This window comes from Rosa chinensis, chromosome 7 (assembly GCF_002994745.2).
Source record: "Rosa chinensis cultivar Old Blush chromosome 7, RchiOBHm-V2, whole genome shotgun sequence".
NCBI lineage: Eukaryota > Viridiplantae > Streptophyta > Magnoliopsida > Rosales > Rosaceae > Rosa > Rosa chinensis.
Genome location: NC_037094.1, coordinates 39,262,478 through 39,281,959, shown reverse-complemented (window position 1 = coordinate 39,281,959; position 19,482 = coordinate 39,262,478). Strand labels below are relative to the sequence as shown.

Here is a 19,482-nt window from a genome sequence, read left to right as displayed (position 1 = left end):
TTCCATTTGGTGTTTTCAATATATCACCCAAAACGTACCTTGGGTACTCTTAACTTTGTTTGCTTATTTTCTTTGCTCTAGATAATAAAGCCATGAAAAGAATTTACAGGTACATAATCAATGAATCTGTAGTGTTTATTATGTATGCATTCAAAGATGCAATAGTCCCTTTTGGCCTTCATAAATTGTTCGATGATTTCCTTATGCAATATACAAAGATGCAGTAGTCTTTTTTTATTTGGAGACATCACATTTTTACTTGATAATTGCTGCATTGCTTCTTGATAGTTGCTGCTTTGGTTTTTGCCACATTCATATTAGATTGCAAAACTATCTTGTTCCTTAGTGTAGTGAACCTGCATCATTAATCCAAACATAAATCAATGCCATGTTATTGGTCTCACACCAGAACATAAAAATTGAACATAGAAATAGATGTATAAATGCATTCATTAAAAGCACGTATGATTTTTGATAGCATTATCAATGGGACCTCCGCAACAAGTAAAGGGCAAAGGAGCAAAAGAAGAGGGAAAGGATGTGGGAAATTATGACAAATGGAGTAATGAAGAGAGAAATCAGTTACTGCAAGTCTTAGTTGATGCTGCCAAACGTGGTTGGCGCGATCCTCAAAGTGGTTTGATAGACAAAAAAACAGTTGAGAGCAAAATACTTCCATCTTTTAATAAAAAAAAACTAGGGTGTGAAAAGACTTATAAACATTACACTCATCAGGTGAAATGGTTTAAGAAACAATACTCTATGTATTCTGAGCTTATGTGTCATAGCTCCGGCTTTAGGTGGGACCCCATCATGAAGAGAATCACTGCTAGTGATGAAGTATGGGAAGATTACTTCAAGGTGAGAAATTATACGTTAATTTTTGTATATATTATTTGCAATACTATGTGTATTTTACTGATTAATTCTGTACTTATGCTAGGCACACCAAAAAAATAGAAGCCTTCGCAACCAGACTTTCATAGACTATGAGGATTTGAAAATTGCAGTGGGAAACAGAATTGCAACAGGAAAGTTTTCAATTAGCCTGGGCGATGATACTGATGCAACCACATACATGGTTGAGGAAAGTGAAAGTGGTGCTTTGAATGACTTGGTCTACAACAAAAATTCTGATGCATTCATACCAGCAGGGGATGAATCATCATTCCAAGGTTATTCACCACCGCCATCATTCTTACCTTTTGAGGGCACGAATGTTGGAGTTCTTAATAACAATGTGAAAACAAATACTAGAAGTAGTGCAACTGGAAAACGCAACAGGAATGAGTTTGAGAGAAATAATAGCTTGACTGATGATATTTCTGAAGCTGATGTTAGGAAAAGCATTGGTTCCATTGCCACCAATTTCAACAAAATGTATAGCCTAATGGAGAAAAGAGAATCAAGGGATACAGAATGCTAGAATGCTATTAAGGACACTCCAGGCTTGAATGACGAAGCATGTAACTTGGCTCTTGAGTTGCTCAATACTAAAGCATTGAAGGATGTTTTTCTAGAAATGACCTCGGATGAGCGATTTAAGTGGATTGGATTCAAGACAATGCAATAAATCTTGTTACTTGGATCATATTGTTGCTTTTGCTTTATGTTTGGTTTCTAGAATTATGGATGACCTGAATGTGGTCTAATAGAAAACTAATTGCATAATAAGATGACTTGTTTGAATTATTTTCCAGAATTGATATTTGTTTTGTTATCTTTCTTATGGAATGAAAATTGATTTGAATAATGTGGTCTGTTTTTGTTTAAATTTATTATGAGTTATGATATGTATATGATCTGTTTTGTTAATATGATATGTTACAAAAGAGATGGGAAATTGGTTACAAATGCATAATCATATCTTTCTGCTTGTAGGCTGTCAATGCAGATTAAGGAGTCAACTTGGACATCAGTTAGCTACTAAAAGCCACAATCTAACTATAAGGTATGTAAATGAACTTCTTGGATTTGTATTTTGAACGCTGAAAACTATAAGCCACAAGTAAATATAGCCAAATATGATATGCTATTATGAGTTATATCTATTAATATGCTGCAGTTTATTTTTAGATACTTCTAGGTATTTGCATAATGGCAGATATAAATGAAGATATGTATGTCATGAATGAAGATGATATGGATGATGAAGAATTTTTTGAAGCTATAAAGGGTATCTTGATGGCAATACAAGCAATTATCCATCTGATACATGAGTTTATGTCCATCCAAAATCATAGACGTATTGAACGTCCACTAACTCGAAGGCCAGTTACTACAGATGGATACATATATATAAACAAGATTTTAGATGAAGACCCTAGAGTGTTTAGACATGTGTACAGAATGTTTCCTGATGTGTTTCGAAAACTATGTAGTATTATCAGACAGAAAACACTTCTTCGAGACACAAGACATATTTGCATCAAAGAAATGCTTGCAATTTTTCTACTCACTATAGGGCAAAATAATAGATATTCGCAAGCTATCTTGACATTTCGTCACTCTCATGACACTTATAGCAGAAGCTTCAATAAAGTTCTTAAAGCATTGAATACGTTAGCTCCAGAGCTAATAGTCAAACATGTGTCTGTGCAAGCTAAAATAAGAGAAAGTACAAGGTTTTTGTCACGCCCCTGATTTTACACACATGAAAATCGATATATATATATAACCCCATAATTATATATGCGTGAACGTCCAGTCATCAATACAAAATACCTGAAATCTTTTTCCCTTTAACTTACACAGATATTGATGCCCTGAACCCTCAAAGTTAATATACACTCGCTCCATAGAGTTATATATTACACAAGCTTACGAATTAAATTGTCAACAACAAGATAAAACGTAAATGCTCCTCAGAGCTCACTACAACGGAAGTTCAAATAACGGTAAAGTCACAAAGATGGTTTCCTACCGTAAAGCTGCTAGCTCGCTGCCTCAACCTTGATTATCCTAACCTGCAGGATTAACCCCTACACCGTTTGAATAGTGTACCGGGTTGCCACACAACAAACCCGGTAAGCTTTTGCAAGCCCGTATGAGTAACTCAAACCACACACAACTCACGCAAAAAAATAAGGAAAACAACTCACGCTTTGATTCCTTAAAACACGAAATAAAGGAGAATAACTCACACTTTAATTTCCTTTCAAATCGAAATAAAAGAAAGCAACTCACACCTTGTTTCCTTTTAAAACGAAACATAGAAAACAACCCACACTTGAATTCTATCAATAAAACATAGAAAACAACTCACACCTTGAATTCTATCAGTTGTACCATAAGCGTACCATAGAAAGCAACTCATACCTTGATTTCTATCAATAAAACATAGAAAACAACTCACACCTTGTTTCCTATCAAATAAAACATAGAAAACAACTCACACCTTGAATTATATCAGTTGTACCATAAGCGTACCATAGAAAGCAACTCACACCTTGATTTCTATCAAAACGTTGATAAGGAAAACAACTCACACCTTGTCCCCTTAAAAACCATTAATAAGGAAGCAACTCACACCTTGTTCCCTAAATATACGTAATGTCATGAGTTGTAAATAACCAATTCCCGTTACCCCATGAATTACCTATATGGCAGACAGATTAGAGCTCTAACTGAAAACGTAACCACTCGTCCGGCCAAAGACGTGGTCACCTGATATTCTGCCCAAGGTCTCAGACCTTCGATCCTCGGGCCGCAATGTCCCTTGGAGCAAAACATTAAAGGAGTCGCATTGGACCCAAAATGTTACACAAATCGCAACGCTTTTGAAAACAATCGAAATCAACATTCCCATAATTATTGTTTTCCGAAAAAGCCATAACACAACAATAAAAAGCATCAATTCATGCCTATTGTTTTCATACCCAAATCTCAACACTTTTCTCAAATCTCAACGCTTTTCAAAACAAATCGAAATCAATCATTTCCACAAATCATTTGTTTTCCAAAAGCCACACCCCAAAACAATAAAAAGCATCATTTCATGCATATTGTTTTCATAAATCCACAAACCACCAAAACATATATATTTCACGTAAACATATATCTACTAATACATGAATACGTATGTATATATATACATCCCATAATATATATATACACACACGTAATCATCTACTCTAAAGTGCCACTAATACCATTTATAGTTTGCAGTTAACTAAATAACTCTCAAAACAATAAGGGTATTCCCGTTCGTGAAATGAACTTCGTGAGATTACTCATCTCGAAACTCCCGCTGCGTCTTCTATACAGAACCGAACTAACACTATCACCAACAACTCGTCCAATTCACCTTTAGAAGCACCTAATCACCAATGATCAAAATCAGTAACGATTCAAATTTGATTTAAGTCCGAAACCCTTGTTTTGAACTAAAATCCCCAAAGTGGCGCCAATCGAGGCGAAACCACATCCGAGACCTCCCAAAGTCTCTGGAATGCGTCGATGTGACCAAACCACAAGTCGATCGGACGCTCAAATCCTCACGGATAGCATAAATTGGTCGGTATGAAACTGCAAAAATCATAACAATTCCAAACGAACTCCAAAACTTGCATATTATATATCGAAACGCTCGTATCAACGAGTAGAACATATATAATAACAGAAACAGTTCCTTAAGTGGCCGGAACACCGCCGGAACGCCACCACAGACGGTGGTGCACCGCCGCCGGCCAAAAACACATTATTTCACAAAACTCCCAACATCAAAAAGCTTCATCTAAGCATGCTTGTGAACTTTCATAACTGGATCGAAGTCAGAAAACAAGCCTAAGGGATCGAAAACTACCTCACAAGCCGTGAACAGTAATCCAACCCGAGTTGATCGAAGTTTCACGTGAATCGATCCAAACAACCACCAAGGATCGATCGACGAGGCCGTTCTGAGTTCAACCAAGGAGACTCGGAGCCCTGCCGACGTCGGAAAAAAGATTTCCGGTCCGGTCCGAAAACACCAACCTGCATCGCCTTGTAGCGCCGCTGTGGAGGAGAATCGGCGCTAGAGGACACCAGAGGGACGACCAGACGGAGGAGACGATGCTATCTGGAAGGTTTCGTCGCCGGAGACCGCCGCAGTCCGCCGGAAAAGTCGGGTCGGATCGACCGGGTCCGGGTCGGGTCAGTCGGATAATTTCGAATCTGAAGGTGCGAACGAGAGAGAAGAGAGAGAGAAGGGATTTCCGGAAACGGAAATAATGAAAATAGTAAGTTTCCAACTTGGGAAACTTCTATTTATACCAAAATGGAAATTCCTTCCAATGGCCATAACTTCCTCATACGAATTCCGATTCTCGCGTTCCACATGTCCACGAACTCGTATCGACGCGCTCTACAACTTTCGTGAAGGAAGTTTTCGGAGAATCCCAACGAATAAAAAGTCAACCTTTGGCAACCCCCCTAAAACCATATTCTTCAATTAATTATTCGCCCGAAACACTTCCGCTCCATCCACGAGCCACGAAACCGTCCAATAGTTATAAAACTAATTCCGGAAAATCCTCGGAAATAAATACGAATTTCCGGGGCATCACAGTTTTATCCTTACTTTAAGGTAAATAGTGCAAGTTTTATTAATTTTAGTACAGAATCATTTGTGTAAGCTAATTACTTTTTCTTTTTTTTTTCAATTTTAGGATTGTATGGGAGCAATTGGTGGGACACATATTCCAGCAATGGTGAAGGGACCTGAGATAAGAGCATATCGAAACCGATATGGAAAAACATCACAAAATGTATTGGCTGCTACTAACTTTGACTTGGAATTCATTTATGTGCTCAGTGGGTGGGAAGGTTCAGCTCATGATTCAAGAGTACTAAATGATGCATTGACAAGGAGAAATAGGCTTAAGTCATCTCCAGGTACTATATCCTATTCCTAAATTTTATTAGCTCATAAGTTTTCTTTTAATTCGATGTAGTCTCCTAATTCTAACCTCATGTCTAACTAGGTAAATTTTTATTGGTGGATGCTAGATTTGCAAATAGACGTGGTTTCTTAGCACCTAGTAGAGGCATCCGCTATCATCTCAAAGAGTTCAGTGGTCAGGGTCGCCACCCTGAAAATGTGCGTGAGTTATTCAATCTTCGTCATGCTTCCTTGAGAAACGTAGTTGAGAGAATATTTGGAGTACTTAAATCCCGTTTCACAATATTCAAGACTACACCTCCATTCCCATTTAAGACACAAGCGGAGCTAATGTTGGCTTATGCAGGACTTCACAACTTTCTTCGTAAGGAATGTCGTTCTGATTTATTTCCTGTTGAACCGGAGGATGAAGAAGATCCGGAAGATGAATTCCAAACCCAAGACCAACAAAGAGAGGAAGCTAATGATTGGAGAATGGAGATAGCTAACCATATGTGGAGAGATGCAAGACCTACACCTGATCCTGAACCCAATCCTCCACCCGTTGTTGAAGGCAACAATACAGCAGAACAATCATGATTGTTTGAAGATGCAAGATTTCCAAGTTTTGTTTTTTTTTTTTTTCTAGTGTATATACAACTGTTTTACAATGGTATTAGTACAATTTTTTTTTCTTTTATGTTTTGGTATTTTTCAACATAATGCAGGCACAATATAAGTCATTCTTGGTTCTTTGAATTTGTTCGTATTGACTAGCAGAATTAAAATATAGGGAATACATGATGGTCTACTCAAAAGAAGATGAAGAAAAATGAAGTTTTTGATAAACTATCAGAAAATTTGATAAACCATACCCAATCAAGAATACCAAATTCCATAGTTGCCTTAACTGGAGTGGGATTTCCATGAGGGCAGCAACAACAAAACAAACCTTTTTCTCATAGGCAAATGCTTGTTTAGCCATAATCTCCGTAAAATTAACAAACTACCAACTAAAAGAAACTAGTTAGAGATTTCAGGTATTCTGAATAACTCTCCATTTGAAGTCTATATCTCAGTGTTATAGCTAAAATACCTGAAAATTATCGAATTCTCGTGTAGGCAGCTTGTCATCAAATTTTCTCATGTCTTCCCAGGGACCATTGCCGACTCCAAGATACACAAAGCGAGATAGTTTGAATGGATAAGGACCTTCACGGGTATCGTTTTCCTCATCCCAAACCAAAAGGGATTTCGATTTGGCCACTGCTAGAATCAAATTGGGAAGGTTTGCTTGGGAGCTCGATGTTGGGTATACACTCTCTGCTTTCACTCTCCATCTCGTCTCGATTTCCTTTTCTGTTTCTTTTTGTTTTTTTTTTCTCACTCTTTTGGTCTTGAGCCGACAAAAACACTCCATCAAAATCCATAAATTCTAGCAAAAAGTTTATACAAATCAGAAAAAGTCTATACGAATCTATTTATATAAAATCCTGAAAAATTTTACAAATCTATTGAAAAGTCTTTACAAATCAATAAACTCATAAAATCTATCACTTAAAAAAAAATCCACTAAAATCCAACTACAATACATCCCCCTTATAGTAATTGAAATAATTTTTATTTGTCTCACTTTGTCCTTATTTGTCTTTTCATATGAGTAATATTTTTTCCTTATTTGAGGGGTAAGAAGAGTAATATTTTTTTTTTTCATTTTTCTCACTTTGTCCTTATTTGTCTTTTCATATGACTTGACAAATTCTATTAATAATTAAAAAAAGTTGGAGGTCTAACTAGAGCCACCCAAGCATTTAAAAAGGAACACAACAAAGTAAGAAAATGCAAACACTTGTCAGTGACGACCCTGACAATCATTAAAATCACAAATTGAAAGCTTTGAAAACTCAATCACACAGCAAAGGTCAAATTCATGGTGCTTCAACTTTATTCCATTAGAAGGTTACTACTTTTATCAAACATTTATTTCATAATAACTTAAAGTTACAAGGAAAATTTATTGATAAAAAATAAAAGTTACAAGTAAAATTTATTCATAAAAAATAAAAGTTACAAGGAAATTTGAATAGATTATAACAATTTATTTGGGCAACATTAATTACTCATCCGAGTCATTGAATGACATTTCCGGGCGGTACTCATTCGACGACGAACTGGATGATGGAAACAACTCATGGCGCGGAATTTTCTCGATTATTTCCCTTTTCTTTCCGTCATAATACACTTTACTCAAAGGAGTAATATTGATGGTTTGCAGTGCTAAAATAGTTTCTTCCCTATCATGCTCTCTTCTTTGTTCCTTGAGTTGATCTCTTCTTGCCTTTTCCTCCTTTGATTTCTTGAGATCTTCTCTTAGTTGATTTAGGTGTGCCACCACTTCTTCTCCAATGTTACTTTCGGCTTCTTTTCTCTTGGCAAGTCTTCTTCTTGCTGCATTTCGCCCATTTGGCCTAGGATTTTCGGTTGGAGTAGTTGGTGGAGAATGGGTGGAACTTGTGATGATAGGTTCAACATCATCATCTAATGAGAATGAAGAATTTTGTTGTGATGCTGGCGTGTTGTAAATAACTTGTGGTGTATCTTCAAAAGTCGCCCAATTACATTCTTTGGCCAATTTGTAACAATTGAGAAAATTAAATTTTTTTTTCCTCTGTTGTCGTCCCGAAAATAATCTTCGGCTTCGCGTTGCTGTAAAATGTATGTTGTAAATTATGAGCACAATTACATTTAATCTACATAACAATATGAAACAAAATTTAAAAAATCACATTGTATTTTAAAATAAATTTTTCTTTGAAAAAATACTCACTTGATCTTGAAGATTGCCTCCACTTTGGCTCCTTCTCTCGGCACATTTGATGCAAGAGTGTCATTTGTTCATTTGAGGAAAAATGTGTATTTGCAACTCTTCCACGTCCTTTGTACCAAAATAGTATCTTGGATCTCCATGAATTTTTGTTGGACTTGGACCCAAAGACCATCTTCCAATTGACTTGTACCATTGACGGAATTTTGGGATACTTTCACGAAAGCAACGGTGAGTGCTTCATCTTCCAACGGTGACCAATTCATACTTCTTTTCGATGAACTAGCCATTTTTAATAAAAGTAAAATAAATGAGAGATTAAGAATAGGGAGAAAATGAAAATCTTAGAATAGAGAGATATATATGAGGAAGTAGAAGGAAGATGTGAAAAAGAATGTTGAAGTTATATGTATTTATAGTGTAAAAGTTATAAAAAAAAAAAATAAAAAAAAACAAATCCAATGGCTAGCTGACATCACATTCCACTCCCAATCCGTGGGCCACTGCTTTCTGATCCCATTTGTTTAAAGGGGCAAAGGGCTATATTTAGCCCTCTATACTCACCTTTGGCCCTAATTTTTAACACTTTGGCCCTTAGCTTGTTGGGTACGTTGGAGTTTGATTGGGCTAAAAAATGGCCCTTTTGCAGTTTGATCAGCTGGGTTGGAGGTGGCCTAAGGCTCTGCTTATTAGTTAAGTTTTTCAGGTTGCAAAAAGACTAGCTACTCTGTTAAACACTTAAACCATTTAATCTATTTCAGAGTACTATATTTTTTTTTGGTTTGAATAAAGGTGCGTGGACAATCCAAAAAGGTAGATGTTCTTGGGGTGCTGGGAACTTGTTCTTTAGAATATGTTTTTGTATACTAAGAATTAGCTCTTTTTGACGACCCCTTAGGGGTGGGTCAATTTTATACTGCTTGCTAGAACTTTAATAACAAAAAAAAAAGGTTAGTTTTATTTTTAGTCAAATATAACGAAAAACAAGAGATAATTTTGACTGAATAACTCAGATGTCTTCATTCACCTTACAAGAAGGAATTATATACAAATTACAATTGTGCCCAATAAGACAAGTACTACTCCTAAGGCAAGTAGTAAACCTAATATTACTACAGATATTACAGAATATTACAGATCACAGACTATTACATAATATCTACATAAATAAGGTAAGTATGACTCGCACCAACACTCCCCCTCAAGTTGGCGCATACAGATCACGAATGCCCAACTTGTCAAGTGAGTCATGAAATGCCTTACTCGATACTGCCTTTGTGAGAACATCAGCTAACTGTTCTTCCGAGTGGACAAAAGGAAAAGAGATAAGCTTAGCATCGAGCTTCTCTTTAATGAAATGTCTATCAACCTCAACATGTTTAGTTCTGTCATATTGAACTGGGTTGTGAGCAATATCCACCACTGCCTTATTATCACAATACAAATCCATGGCTCGTTTGGGTTTAAATCCCAAATCACGAAGTAAATTTCTCAATCAAAGTAACTCACAAACTCCATGAGCCATACCTCTATACTCTGCTTCAGCACTTGACCTGGCCACAACCTTTTGTTTCTTACTTCTCCAAGTAACAAGATTACCACCTACAAAAGTGAAGTAACCAGAAGTGGATTTTCTATCCGTAACACAACCTGCCCAGTTTGCATCTGTATAACCACTAATATCCAGATGATTATGCTTTGAAAACATCAAGCCTTTTCTAGGTGCAGACTTTAAATACCTCAGAATACGGATCACAGCTTCCATATGAGTTTCACTTGGATTATGCATGAATTGACTCACAACACTAATTGCATATGCAATGTCTGGCCGAGTATGTGAGAGATAGATTAATCTGCCAACTAACCTCTGATAGCGAGCCTTCTCTGTAAGAGTTTGATTAGGGTACTTAGCCAGTTTATGATTCTGCTCAATAGGAGTACCAGCAGGTCTACACCCTAGCATTCCTATCTCTGTCAACAAATCAAGCACATATTTTCTCTGCTACAAGAAAATTCCTGAACTCCCACTGGCGACCTCAATCCCCAAAAAATATTTAAGAGAACCAAGATCTTTCATCTTAAACTCTGATGCAAGCAGATCTTTTAATCTTTCAACCTCCTCTGAATTATCACCAGTAATTATCACATCATCAACATAAATAATCAAGGTAGTTAATTTACCTTCACATCGTTTCAGAAACAATGTATGGTCAAAGTTGCTCTGCTTGTTGATCGAACCAATATTTCCTATGTTTTTAGTGTCATTTTCCCTACATTTCACTTAGTTATTCCTTTAACAATATCATTTCTAACTTACTTTGTTATAATTAGGTACATTTGAGCTCCAGACGCAAGAAATGAACTAAGAAGAACTAGAAATGAAGGCAAGGAGGAAATGTGGAGCACAAATGGGAAAGAAATGGAGAAATGAAACTTTCCTAATTCTACTAGGAAAAGGAATCCCAGTTGAAAATGAAGAAATGATAGAGTTCCAGTTGGACTAGGAAACTTGATCACACTAGGAGTCCTGATGCTGGTAGGAGACCTGGTGAGACTAGGAGATGCTGTGTCTTGAAGATGACTCAAGATAGTTCAAGAATGTTCCAGATTATTGAAGAATTTCGGCAAAACATAAGAAGAGTTTCGAAATTGTCTAATTGAGAAGTCTGGCCCAAAGATTGAAGCATGTGATTTGTACATGAGTCTCTAGATCCTTCCATGACGTTTGAGGATTCCATGGCCCATTCTAATTGCTTTTTGCCGTGAGAAATACAAGGAATATCAAGAAGATTTCAGCAATTATATTATGGGAATATTTTCAGATTTCTATGGAATTTTGGAGAAGAAAATATAGGAATAAGTATTGGATTATGATTCCTAATTCCAAGGAGGCGAAAATATGGTCTAAATAAAGGTGACTTGTTCTCTAATTCAAATGGAATTTTCTTATTGCTTGAATGATGTCACAAAAGGAGAATTCCTAGGAAACTCTAACCTAGGCCATGCACTATATATAAGGGGAAGTATTCAACGTCAAAATCATCAGGAAACCCTGAGTCAAAATCGCAATTCCTCCCATTTCTTCTCTCAAATTTTCGGCCTCTCCAAGTGTTCAAGATTTTGAAGCCGTGAAGCAAGTTCATCCTCCATCCTTGCCGTGATCCTCCTTGCCATCCACCACCTTTGAAGATCTTCTTGTGTCCCTGAAGTCTCTTTAAAAGTGTAACCATGAACCCTAATCTTTGTTTTTGATCGGTTTTCTTTGTTTTGTAACTTAAAAATCAGATTCTATAGCGTTCTATGTTTTTGGTTTTCTTGGATGTTGCGATTTCATGTAAGATTAAAGTATATGTTTTGATGTTTAGTTTTCAATAACCTTGAAGCATGAATTCATTTTAGGATTTTCAGATTTATAGTTTTCGATTTCTCTATATGTTCTTAAATATTTGTTGGTTTTGTTCTTCAATCCCACCTATTATGTTTTTGATTTCTTTGATGACCAACTTAGGTTTCGAATTGCATGATTGAATCCATAATTAGATGCTAGCGTTCTAGGTCTTGTTAATTAAAGTGGAAAACCTATAATTACTTAGGTAAATCAACAAAGAGAATTGCATGCTTGATTAGCGTTCTAACTTGTGTGTTTTTCTTAAATCAATCAAACTTTCAAAGTACTTCTTGCATTGAATATGTGTGTTATTGGATTGATCACTCACTAGCATTGCGTGTTTAATAGGGTTGACTATGGTGCATTCATCTAGTTAATTTAACTAAGGAAAGTAAAATGAATTGATGCATGCGTTCATGGTTTGTTCTTGATTGATTTCGTTCAAGTATGTGTTTTGAATCATAAAATATGATTTGTAGTCTTGAATTCGTGTTAAAGGTTGTTAACTTCATCAATGAGTCTCATCCGTCCATCTTACCTTGATTCTTGATTGATTGGTCAATGTAATTAGTTAGTTAGATAATTAGTTAGTAAATAGATCAATTTCAAAATCCCCTTTATTTTTATTTTTTTGTAATTTTCGTAAATATTGTGTATCTCTAATTAATATTCTTTTCTTGAAGTTTAAATGATAGAAGCACCCTCAATCCCCGGATAGAACTATCCCTACTTGCTATATATTAATAATTGTCAACAGGGTTAATTTTGAGAATTCACTTTTGAGTTCATCACTTGTACCCAAAATGACACATAGCTTGAGAGAATCTTCCACCAAGCTCATGGTGATTGTTTGAGTCCATACAAGGACTTATTTAACTTACACACAAATCTACCTCCTGTGCTTGCCTCATATCCTGGTGGTAGATCCATATAGACTTCTTCAGATAGCTCTCCATGTAAAAAGGGATTCTGCACATCAAACTGTTGCAACGGCCAATCTAGATTAGCTGCTAGAGACATCAACACTCGAACAGTATTAATCTTTGCTACTGGAGCAAAGGTCTCCTCATAATCCACGCCATATGTTTGAGTATATCTTTTTTTAACAAGTCTTGCTTTATACATGTTCACTAAATCATCTACATTGTGTTTGATAGTGTACACCCATCTACATCTAACAACTCTCTTTCCTTGTGGAGGTCGCACCAACTCCCAAGTATTATTCTTCTCCAATGCCTCCATCTCTTCATTCATCGCTTGAGACCATTTGGGATCCTTGAGAGCATCTTGCACTTTACTGGGAACACATACAGAGGATATTTGATTCACAAAAGAAGCATGGGATTTGGATAACCAGTGGGTGGATACAAAGTTAGCTATGGCATACTTAGACTTAACATCTAAACTTGGTTCATATTGATGAGGTGGTTTGCCACGGGTGGACCTAGGAGGCAAAACATACACACTATCACTAATATCAGAGTTAGAAGAATCACCACTAACCTCAAGATTGGGACGCTCCTCAGGGATTGGTTGACAAGGGTTATCTGTATCTAAGAGTGGTGGAGGAGCTTGGCCTTCTTAGAGGGTAGATGATTCAACAATTGCCTTTTCTATTTCGGAACTCGCAATGCTCTGCTCGGCAGTTGCATGGCGAAGGGTAGACGATTCAACAATTGTCTTTTCTATTTCAGAACTCACAATGCTCTGATCGGCAAGTGCTTATTCTGTTTCTGCAGGAGTGTCGTTAGCTTCAATGGGCTGAATTTTAATCCCACAAGACTTCTCTTCCAAAAAAGTGTGTTTCTCCCCCTGAAGTGAAGGATTGATGGGAGAAAAATAACATGCATCCTCATAAAAGGTGACATCCATGGTAACAAAAACTTTCTGTGTAGAAGGATGAAAGCACTTGTAGCCCTTCTGATGAACACCACAGCCCACAAAAACATACTTTAATGCCCTGGCATCAAGTTTGGATCGTTGATTCTTAGGAACATGGACGAACACAACACACCCAAAGACACGAGCAGGGAGATTAGAAAACAAAGGGACATGCACATGATTTGAAAGGGCAGCATAGGGGGTTTGACTATTGAGAACAGAGGAAGGTAGCCTATTGATGAGATCACAAGCAGTGAGAATTGCATCTCCCTAAAGATACTTAGGCATATGAGCACTAAATAGAAGAGACCGGGCTATGTCAAGAACATGACGATTCTTTCTTTCCGACACCCAATTTTGTTCAGGGGTTTGAGGGCAAGTAGTTTGATGAATAATCCCATGAGAATGAAAGAATTGGTGAAACTGAGAATTGATAAACTCCCCCCCCCCCCCCCCCATTATCAGAACGAAAGACTTTAATATTGGCTCCAAATTGATTTTGAACAAGAACAAAAAATTCTTGAAAAGCAAAGAAGACTTCATATTTGTGTTTCAGTAAAGAGACCAAGTAAGACGGGTATAATCATCAATAAACAAAACAAACCAATGTTTGCCAGACAAGGTTGACTCACGGGAAGGTCCCCATACATTAGAATGAATAAGCTCAAAAGGAAAGAACTCCTAGTAGAACTCAAAGGATAACTAGTACGATGACTTTTAGCTAAGACACATGAATCATAATGCAATTTAGACTCATCAATACCCAGAAACAAGGATGGCATATATTTCTTCATGACACTAAAGGAAGGATGTCCCAATCTCCGATGCCATAGCCATAATTCATCAACTTGATTAGTAACCCCAATCGAAATCAAAGCTGCTTGGACTGCCTTCTCCGGCTTCATTCCGGCGAACATGCAATCTAGATGAAATAGTCGACCCCTCAGATAACCCCTATCAATTATTTCCCTAGTGAGGAGATCCTGAAAAATCACATATAACGGAAAAAAATATTACAGAGCACCAAGATTGAGTATTAAGTTGAGGCACATATATAAGATGATGAGAGAGATCAGGGACATAAAGAACATCATCCAGTGTCAAAGAAGGGGCGAGACGAACAGACCCTATTCCTAAAATAGGAAAAGAATCACCACTGGCATTGACAACAGAGGAAATAAAGGGTGGATTGAGAAAAAGAAAGAAACTACGATGATAGGTCATATGGTCAGATGCTCCAAAATCAATTATCCAAGTATTGCCACCAGTAAAGCTAGAAATCTTTAAAGCAACTCCAATCTTACCATAACCACCGCGACTTACGGATGCGGTATCCTTACCAGCAAAGTTAGTGTGATCTGGTTCTGTCACCACATAGTAATCTTGGTCTTGAACAAGATGAACAGCAACATTTCCCTTGGGTTTGTTGTCCTGAGGTCGGGGCTTATCAAAGTAGCCTGCTGGAAAACCAACCAACCTATAACAATTTGCTTTGATGAGGCATGGATTCTTGCAATAGTTACAAGTCAGACTTGAGGAGAACCCGGGAGGACCACCTAGAGGAGAGGGAAGCAGAGAAGAAGGATCTTTCACCATGGTGAGCGGAAGGAAAAATAACAAAGTATTTGGAAATATAAGAAGGCAACGGTGAGAAAGGATCAAAGGACAAGGAACAAATCCAAGCACAAAGAACAATGATCAAGGATCAAAGAACAATGAGTCAGAGTCCAGGATCGGATCTTTGCTCTGATACCAAGTCAAATATAACGAAAAACAAGAGATAATTTTGACTGAATAACTCAGATATCTTCATTCACCTTACAAGAAGGAATTATATACAAATACAATTGTGCCCAATAAGACAATTACTACTCCCAAGGCAAGTAGTAAATCTAATACTATTACAGATATTACAGAATATTACAGATCACGGACTATTACAAAATATCTACATAAATAAGGTAAGTATGACTCACGCCAACATATTTTTCATTCAGAATATATGTGGCTATTCATGATCGGTGGGTTGGGAGAGGGAAGAACCTGCTTGTTGGGAGAGGGGTAAACCTACTTGTTCATCCCTTGGCTGAACCCAAGAATTATTCTTTCTTATTATTGAAGTCAAATATAATTGATGCTTGTGGTGTAAGATACCAAACCAAATCGCTAGAATATGCCGTAATGGATTCTCAAATAAATATAGAATCAATGCGGTTAAAACTAATCTCATCTTGAATTCTTTGGTTGGTTTTTTTTTTGAATTTGAAAAATAAAAACACAAAGTTATCAATTCGGTTAACGGGTTGTGCAAGAAAACAAAACCGAATTGATACAACAGGGTGATGGTGCACTTGTTCAAGAGCATTAATTAAATTTCAGATTAAGAAACTCTAAAAAGGTAACTTGAAGTCGGAAGTTGCATACTTGCGACTTTTCTATGCAGTGAGGCTATTAAGATGACAGACATTACATTCTGTAATTATGTTTCCCTTTGTGCCCTCTCAACAAGAGAGCAATGCCATCAACATCGGAGGGCAGTTTGGACACAGCAAAGAAAGGTTCCCCTGCAAATAAAACCACACACCATTTTTTCGTGGGAGACTGAATTAGCGGCACTTGTTCTTCTTCCTTGTTGTTGTTAGGGAATAGAGAGACAGAGAGAGAGAGAGAGGTATGGCGAGGAGAGCGGACGAGGAATACGACTATTTGTTCAAAGTGGTATTAATCGGCGACTCGGGCGTTGGGAAATCCAACCTCCTCTCGCGATTCACTCGCAACGAGTTCTGTTTGGAATCCAAGTCCACCATTGGCGTCGAATTTGCCACACGTACTCTCCAGGTCCACCATCTCTTTCCACACCCTTTTCGTTACTTGTTTCTTATGTCATTTCATTCAATTGGGATCTGCCTCTTCTGAAAATTTTGCATAATTCAACTACAATTTGGATCAGTTTCATTGTTTTATGATGTAGATCTGCTATGTTGTTTGGTTCTAGACTTGTACTAATGGATCTATTGAGTTATCAATGAAACAAGATGATTTGGTTTTGTGACTGCTTCACTCACTTCATAGTTAGTTTGCATTTGGGTAATTGAATTCAGTGACCAGGAGAAAACTAAAGGATTTAGGCAATGTATGGTAGGGAATTCAGGGATGGATATATTATTGTTTTATCTTATGTAATGCTTCTGTATCTATACTTCGTTAATTCAACTACGTTTAGTGACCAAAATCATTGTGTCTCTGTTGTTGTGACAATTTATAATGACCCCCAAAAATATATTGGATTGGATTATTTCATTTTTTTTAAAAAGAATATTGCATTTCCTATTATCCGCTACGCAAATTGTATCTTCAAAAAGATGTTAGATTAAATGTCATTATGAACCTTAAACAGCATCCTTGGGAAATGTTTTAGCTGCTTTGCTTGATAATAAACAGAAGAAAAATAAATCAGCAGAACAAATGTAAAATAGCAAGTACAACACTGGATCATAAAACTTCTTTTCAGCCCCAGAAAGAAAGCTCCGCGATCTCTGTGCCTGCTCTTGCACTGAACACTAATTTGAGCTAACACGTTACTAAGAGCCTCAGTTATCTTCCATGATTCCAGGTTCTTTGGAATTAAACAGACGAATATTGCATCTGTTAATCGATTATAAACTTGTTCGTTGTTATAACTTATGCTACTCCTCAGTAACACTTGAAATCCAGTCATACAAAAACCTCACCACCAACATTTATCCTTACTATCAGAAATGGCCATTGTCACCCGTCCTTCTGAAAGGATCTTTTTAAAGCCAGTGTACCTTACCCTTGCTCAATGATCACTGCTCTAATATCTCTAATTTATGCATAAAAATTACTCCTTCCCATTCACAACCTTACGAGAGGATCTAGAATTGATTTGTTCTTATAATATGAAACAACTTTCTGGGTCCAAAATTTTTTTATGTAATCTATTGTACATTTCCCAGCTCATGAATTGCTGCACTCAAGTAACAAAATGAGCTTTCTGGTTTATTTGATTAGAAGATGAAGCAAAATGTTGTCTTTTTTGTCAGGTTGAGGGAAGAACTGTGAAAGCTCAGATATGGGACACAGCAGGACAGGAGAGATACAGAGCAATTACTAGTGCCTACTATAGAGGAGCTCTTGGAGCACTACTTGTTTACGACGTAACAAAACCAACAACATTTGAAAATGTAAGCCGGTGGCTAAAGGAATTGAGAGACCATGCTGACTCAAACATTGTGATCATGATGATTGGGAACAAGACTGATCTGAAGCATCTACGTGCCGTTGCCACAGAGGACGCCCAGGGTTATGCCGAAAGAGAAGGCCTTTCATTCATCGAAACATCTGCTCTTGAGGCAATTAATGTTGAGAAGGCTTTCCAGACAATTCTTGCTGAGATTTATCGGATTATTAGTAAAAAGACTCTTTCATCAGATGAGCCAACACCTGCAAGCATTAAAGAAGGGAAGACCATTGCTGTCACTGGAGGAACAGAGGTCAATACAAAGAAGCCTTGCTGTTCATCAACCTGAGGTTGATTATTTTTTAAGACATTCGTACTTTAGTTTCATATTATTATTTGTTATTTTGTTTTTTCCCTTATTCTTCGGCTGTGGGTTATTGTGTGAAGTTATTTTTGTTGCATATTCCTTTGGACTATACTTTCTTGTTTGTTGCCTGGATTTGTTATGTAAGGGGGTATATTTCATGAGGTATACACCGGTGATCAGTAGATAGAGCCTCAAAAGGCTTGGCCTCACAGCCCGAGCTGAAACCTTTCAAGGATGTTCCCCTTTGAAATGAGCTAGAATCCGTTTAAAATGGACTTCCTCTACTCGAGTTATGGGAGAACAGCTTTATTGCTCTAGGTGCATCTATATTTTAGTTTTCTGGTACTTGTAATTTAAGTTTATAATAAATAATAATAGATAAACAGATGAATGGTTAAATAATATATATATTTAGATTTTAGATGATGAAATGTAACTAATGAGTCACGTCCGCAACATAAGTTATTACTTAGAGGAAACAAAGGTCGATATTTTCAAGTAATTGGGAATAGCATTATGAAATATTCTCAAAAAAAAAGTATCTAATGGTGCTTTACTAACAACGAGTTTATCTGTTTATGGCATAGAATAATTTGAGTAAAAATAACGATTAACATAGTTTGGACGTGTTATGGGGTCATATTCTGAATTACATGTATTATTTGAAATTCACTTGTGCGATGAGCATACTATTCATAAATCATGACTTTTAAAATATGCTTGATGTGGAACATTGAAATATCGGAGGGATTCTTTTTATGAATTTATTGCTTGTTGACTTTGAAACTCATAAAAGTACAAAAAATTCATTATAGATTATGGTATTCTGTCTGTTGGAGTACATTCTGAAGATAATGCTATATCAATCGTGAGATCAACAAATATGACAATTTGAATAGAATTAGGGTTTGGATGGTTTGGCACATTGAAAGGTGGTATGGGGGGCACCCGTGAAATGCAA

At 36.8% G+C, this 19,482-nt stretch overlaps 2 protein-coding genes across 2 annotated transcripts; both read left to right on the top strand.

Moving 5' to 3' along the window:
- The first annotated feature begins 486 nt into the window (after window positions 1–486).
- LOC112177914 (uncharacterized protein At2g29880) lies at window positions 487–1,426 on the top strand. The gene is made up of 2 exons (XM_024316153.1): window positions 487–861; window positions 944–1,426. The coding sequence occupies exons 1-2, from the start codon at window positions 487–489 to the stop codon at window positions 1,424–1,426; spliced, it is 858 nt and encodes a 285-aa protein (XP_024171921.1).
- Window positions 1,427–16,544: 15,118 nt separating this feature from the next.
- Window positions 16,545–18,688, top strand: LOC112180296 (ras-related protein RABA2a). The gene is made up of 2 exons (XM_024318825.2): window positions 16,545–16,791; window positions 18,018–18,688. The coding sequence occupies exons 1-2, from the start codon at window positions 16,627–16,629 to the stop codon at window positions 18,501–18,503; spliced, it is 651 nt and encodes a 216-aa protein (XP_024174593.1). The 5' UTR covers window positions 16,545–16,626; the 3' UTR covers window positions 18,504–18,688.
- Window positions 18,689–19,482: the final 794 nt, after the last annotated feature.

Excerpts from the sequence above, each read along its gene's own strand:
- LOC112177914 (XM_024316153.1), top strand. The coding sequence starts at position 487 with ATGGGACCTCCGCAACAAGTAAAGGGCAAAGGAGCAAAAGAAGAGGGA. Across the intron at positions 862-943 it reads TATGGGAAGATTACTTCAAG|GCACACCAAAAAAATAGAAG; the intron begins GTGAGAAATTAT and ends TACTTATGCTAG.
- LOC112180296 (XM_024318825.2), top strand. The coding sequence starts at position 16,627 with ATGGCGAGGAGAGCGGACGAGGAATACGACTATTTGTTCAAAGTGGTA. Across the intron at positions 16,792-18,017 it reads TTGCCACACGTACTCTCCAG|GTTGAGGGAAGAACTGTGAA; the intron begins GTCCACCATCTC and ends CTTTTTTGTCAG.